Source organism: Eurytemora carolleeae, unplaced genomic scaffold (assembly GCF_000591075.1).
Source record: "Eurytemora carolleeae unplaced genomic scaffold, Eaff_2.0 scaffold2574, whole genome shotgun sequence".
NCBI classification, from domain to species: domain Eukaryota; kingdom Metazoa; phylum Arthropoda; class Copepoda; order Calanoida; family Temoridae; genus Eurytemora; species Eurytemora carolleeae.
Genome location: NW_019398566.1, coordinates 6,009 through 11,620, shown reverse-complemented (window position 1 = coordinate 11,620; position 5,612 = coordinate 6,009). Strand labels below are relative to the sequence as shown.

The following is a 5,612-nucleotide window of genomic DNA, read 5'->3' as shown; positions in this document are numbered from 1 at the left end:
AGATAGATAGATAGATAGATAGATAGATAGATAGATAGATAGATAGATAGATAGATAGATAGATAGATAGATAGATAGATAGACAGGTAGATAGGTAGATAAATGAATACAGGTAGCTGAGGTAGAGCAGCTAGTCACCAGGCAACGGTCAACCTGCAAACTACAGCGCGGTAAGAATCACACACAAGTCACGTGTTTTAAAATATTAATGAGTTTTGAAAGCTGTTTCACACAAACTACATTGTTCAAGGCATTTATATATTACATTTAAACATTTATATATCAGTGACATTACATTTATATATTCTTACAATACCTTCATATATTCGTTATATTTAAATTAATTTTTCCTTTAATTCGAATATATAAAAATATAAATCTCGATTCAACAAAACTGAATTCTAGATTGTTCTAAGATTGTTAAGTACAGCCTTTTTTAATCCATGTTCTGTTGATGCAATTTTGATTCACAACGGTACCATCTAAAACTCTATCTGAGTAACAATGAAGAAGATTAATTCTGTCAATTTACTCTCTGTTCATTTCTGCATAAATCAGAAACCTCAATTGGTATATATCAACTTTCAGAGATTAAAAGGATATCTCCATCATTTTTCTTAGACAAAAGTTAAAAGTATACCATTGTGAGTTGTAATTTTTTTAAAAGGGTCAATTCACAATTTATGAAAATATTGTAGCTGGTTCTAAAAATTACAGTTATTATAAATCATACATTTGATTAAACTATTTCCGGTTCAATTGAACATCTCAAACTTAAAATCTTAAATCGATAACTTGATCTTTATATTCAATTTCAGGGGGAAACCGGTATGTGGTGGCCGGCTCAGTTATCAGGTTAAATAAGAAAAATTTAAATATTTTGTTGTTTTATTTATTGAATTTGTTTTCAAATCTATATTCATTATTTAAACTAAAACTTAATAATCTTCTTAAATACTTTATTTGAAGAAACTTTTTGCATATAAAATAATTTGGATAATATATAAAAAAAGACATTTGTATATAAAACAGACAAACGTAAGAAAAATAATTATATATATAGATATATATAAATAACTATAACCTTTTATAAAATGTGTAAATAAAATAATGAACTGGTTTAAATTGAAAAATTAATTTAATATATGCTTGATCAATCAGGGTATTATGTTTTTTTATTGTGATCGATTTTTTCAAAGTAATAAAACTTTGATTGGTTGATAAATTGATTGATCCATGTGATTTGTTAATTAAACTGTCATAAATTGATTAAACTAGGTGATTATTAGGTTAAACCAGGAGCAGTTAATTGATTAAATCATCTGATTAATTGATTAAGGCATGTTATTAATTGAGTAAGCATGTGATGAATTGATTAAACCATGTGTTAATTGATTAAAACATGTGATTAATTGATTAAAATGGTGATTAATTGATTAAATTTGGTGGTTAATTGGTCAAAACTGGTAAGTAATTGATTGATTAAACCTGCTGATTAATTAATTAAGCCTGGTGATTATTTGATTTGATCATGTGATTAATGGATTAAATCATGCGGTTGATGAATTAAAGAATGTGATTAGTTGGTTAACCCATGTGATTAGTTGGTTAACCCATGTGATTAATTGATTTAATCTTGTGATTAACTGATTTAATCATGTGATTAATGGATTAAAGAATGTGATTATTTTATTAAATCATGTGAATAATGTATTAATTCATGTTATTAATTGATTTAATCATGTAATTATTGGGTTCAGATGACTAACTGATGTTTTCAGGGGTTGGTTTACCTTCTCTTCTTTTTCTAATTCACTGCTCAGCTCTTCTTTCATCTTCGGATGGATCAGGTATTAAAATCTATTTCATTCCAGTTCATTTCATCTCAGTTCATACTAATTTATTTCATTTCATCCTTGATCATTTCAGTTTATTTCAGTTTATTCCAGTTCATTTCACTTTATTCCAGTTCAATCCGGTTCAATCCGGTTCATTCCAGTTCATTCCAGTTCATTCCAGTTCATTCAGGTTTATTCAAGTTCAGTCCAGTTCATTCCAAATCATTCCAATTCATTCCAGTTAATTCCAGTTCATTCCAATTCAATCCGGTGCATTCTGCAGTTAGTTCTAGTTCATTTCAGTTCCTTCCAATTTATTCCAGTTCATTCCAGTTCATTCCAGTTTATCTAAGTTCATTGCATTTGCAGTTTATTCAAGTTCAGTCCAATATAATCAAGTTCAATGTTTAGCTTAGTGCATAGTCCTATTAGATCCAGATCGGTCCAGTTTAGTCCAGATTATTTAAGTCCAATTTATCTAACTCAGTCCAGTGTAATCCTCATCAGCCAAGTAAAGTAAACAGGGTCAGAAAAAAAACAATTTTGTATTTTCTCTTGATGTTGATTAACGTTAATGTTTTATTATTGTATGAATTCGGAACAGCCCTTACATTTAAGTAAAGGTTAACAAAGTGTGAAATACAAGGAACTGTATGAAACATATTCCGAATGAAGTGTTCGTTAATTCTCACACGAAATTTGACCATTGACTTTAATTTCAACTACAGTGTAGGAAATACTTAATCTCTTAAATGCAAAAATTTGGCAGATGTCAGTTGAGCAGATTATTCAGTTTAAATGCATTAGCAACGTGCATATTTCAGATTTTGAAAATACACCTTTCCACCATTTTGTAATGGTGACCTTGAACCCAGGGTAAAGATAAAGTGGGATTAACAATTATTTTTCTTGTAAAATATAACTTTTTCAGTTTTCAGTGAGGAGAAAACCTCCTGAAAATACAGAAAATCATGTTTATCAGGGTTATAGCTACAGTAAGTTGTAATTTTAATAATAAATGTTATATTAGCCGATGTAGTATAAGACGATTTATGAAATATGACGGGCAACGCCAAACTCTTCTTCTAGTAATATTTGTGTAGTCTATAGAGTATACAACGCATCCTTGTACAATATGTTACAAATGTTTCCCATGAGGGTCTTCTTAAATAAATAAATAATATTGTCTGAGCTTCGTAACCCTCAGACATGCACACAAAGCATCAAGTCTCAATAAGACCGGAAAGAAGGATGACAGCGGAGTTTAAACTGTTTTGAACTGACTTAATTGCACTTCTATATTGTACAGGCGAAGGTACATAGGGTCAAATCAATTATAAACACAGGAGTTAAAGAAACTGTCGACAACATCTAAATTTACTCGTTTGAAATGCACATTAAAGGTTTTTAACGGTACTGCCTGAACTTACTGGAAAAATTAGTGGATTTCTACAGAAATAAGGTTGTGTACTGTCCAGACTCCAGACTGTGTACTAAGGTTGTGTACTGTCCAGACTGTGTACTAAGGTTGTGAACTTGTACTATCCAGACTGTGTACTGGTTGGAAAGGGTGCATGCCGCGGTGATGGCTGGACGGATGGAAAATGGCCGGAAAATGGCGGGAAACAGTCTCTAGAGGGATGCTGTGACTTGTGTGCGGAATCAGAGGTAAAAACCTAATGAACCATGATTACTTCCCTCGTACTCTAAGCTTCTAATCTATTTATCTCAGCAAATTTTCCTATTTGATCTACAGTGATAAACAAACAACTCTGGAATAGGAAGACGGCTTTTAGAATCAAGTTATAACTTTAAAAAGTCCATCGGCATGATACGCAGCAATTGTGCAGTGTAAACTGACCCATTTTAATAGATTAGTGGTTTAAAAGTATTTAGTAAAACTATTTGCGTTGTAACAACATCAACGATACTTAAGTAATGCTATAATGTCGTCTTCCTTTTCCATTGTTTTCTGGCTATCAGTGCAGCAGAATTCTTTAGAGGTCTACATCAGGTTTAAAATATGTAAGGATTAACAAATTAGAGATTAATTTGAGGCGAATTTAATAAGTTGTTTGGCTAGACAAAAATAAAAGAATACTGGTATATTGCGGAATTTTTAAATTATGATTTAGAAAGTTTTTGCAGATTTGCCATAAATTTTTTTTTATGATTAAATAGAGAGTAAAAAAAGCTTAAGCTTGTGCATCTGCAAATACACAACTGCATATAAAAATATGTCTAAAACATTTAATAAGTTTTCAACTCATCAATATATTTATATAAACCAAAAAGCAAAAAAAACGCAAATTGTTATTATTCAAATGTGGAACTAACATCTACTTTTTTACTCTACAGAGGTTTGGTCCATCACCATCACCGAATTTTGAATTTTTGATATTAAACTACAAAACCGTCAAAAAGTTTCAAACAATGTTAAAGAGTTAAACATAACATTATAATCCTGTAGAGAGAGCAGATAGTCAGGATTATTACAATTGACAGTACAGTACATGACACCGTCTTGTTCAGGGGTGTACAGGGTTGAGTGTATCTAAGACTGGAGATTGTTTACTGTTCGGGCATAAAAAACTGGTTCCAGCATCAGGACTGGGAGGAGAATGTTATACCGTGAGCAGTACCAAAACAAAAGGTGAACATCCCTGGTTTTTTTTAAAAATTCCGGAATTCAGAAACTTGAATCCTAAATTCTTGAATACTAGAATTTGAATCTGGTGTCTCCAATCCTGATTTATAGTAAAAGAAGCAAGAACCTTGAATTATTAATCCCAAACCAAAAAAGAAAAATTAAGAATCTAAAATCCTTAATCCTGTTTTCTAAACCAGGTCTAAATCCTAAATCATGTATCCTAAACCAGGTCTAAATCCCAAACCAAAAAGGAAAAATTAAGAATCTAAAATCCTTAATCCTGTTTTCTAAACCAGGTCTAAATCCTAAATCATGTATCCTAAACCAGGTCTAAATCCTAAATCAAGAATTAAGAATCTAAAATCCTAAATTATGTGTCCGAAGCCAGGTCTAAATCCTAAATCAAGATTTAAAAATCTAAAATCCTAAATCGTGTATCCTAAACCAGGTCTAAATCCTAAATCAAGATTTAAAAATCTAAAATCCTAAATCATGTATCCTAAACCAGGTCTAAATCCTAAATCAAGATTTAAAAATCTAAAATCCTAAATCATGGATCCTAAACCAGGTCTAAATCCTAAATCAAGAATTAAGAATCTAAAATCCTAAATCATGTATCTTAAATCTGGTTTAGATCCTTAATCAAGAATTAAGAATCTAAAATCCTAAATCATGTATCTTAAACCTGGTTTAGATCCTTAATCAAGAATTAAGAATTTAAAATCCTAAATTATGTATCCTAAATCAGGTCTAAATCCTAAATCAAGAATTTAGAATCTAAAATCCTAAATCACGTATCTTAAACCTGGTTTAGATCCTAAATCAAGAATTAAGAATTTAAAATCTTAAATTATGTATCCTAAACCAGGTCTAAATCCTAAATCAAGATTTAAAAATCTAAAATCCTAAATCATGTATCTTAAACCTGGTTTAAATCCTTAATCAAGAATTAAGAATTTAAAATCCTAAATTATGTATCCTAAACCAGGTCTAAATCCTAAATCAAGAATTAAGAATCTAAAATCCTAAATCACGTATCTTAAACCTGGTTTAGATCCTAAATCAAGAATTAAGAATTTAAAATCTTAAATCATGTATCCTAAACCAGGTCTAAATCCTAAATC

The 5,612-nt window shown here is 30.2% G+C and overlaps 1 protein-coding gene across 1 annotated transcript; it reads left to right on the top strand.

The window, feature by feature from the left end:
* Positions 1-106: 106 nt before the first annotated feature.
* On the top strand, positions 107-4,595 carry LOC111717501 (uncharacterized). Its single transcript, XM_023492996.1, has 5 exons — positions 107-170; positions 819-855; positions 1,782-1,850; positions 3,388-3,506; positions 4,371-4,595. The coding sequence occupies exons 2-5, from the start codon at positions 831-833 to the stop codon at positions 4,566-4,568; spliced, it is 411 nt and encodes a 136-aa protein (XP_023348764.1). The 5' UTR covers positions 107-170; positions 819-830; the 3' UTR covers positions 4,569-4,595.
* The last annotated feature ends 1,017 nt before the right edge of the window (positions 4,596-5,612 follow it).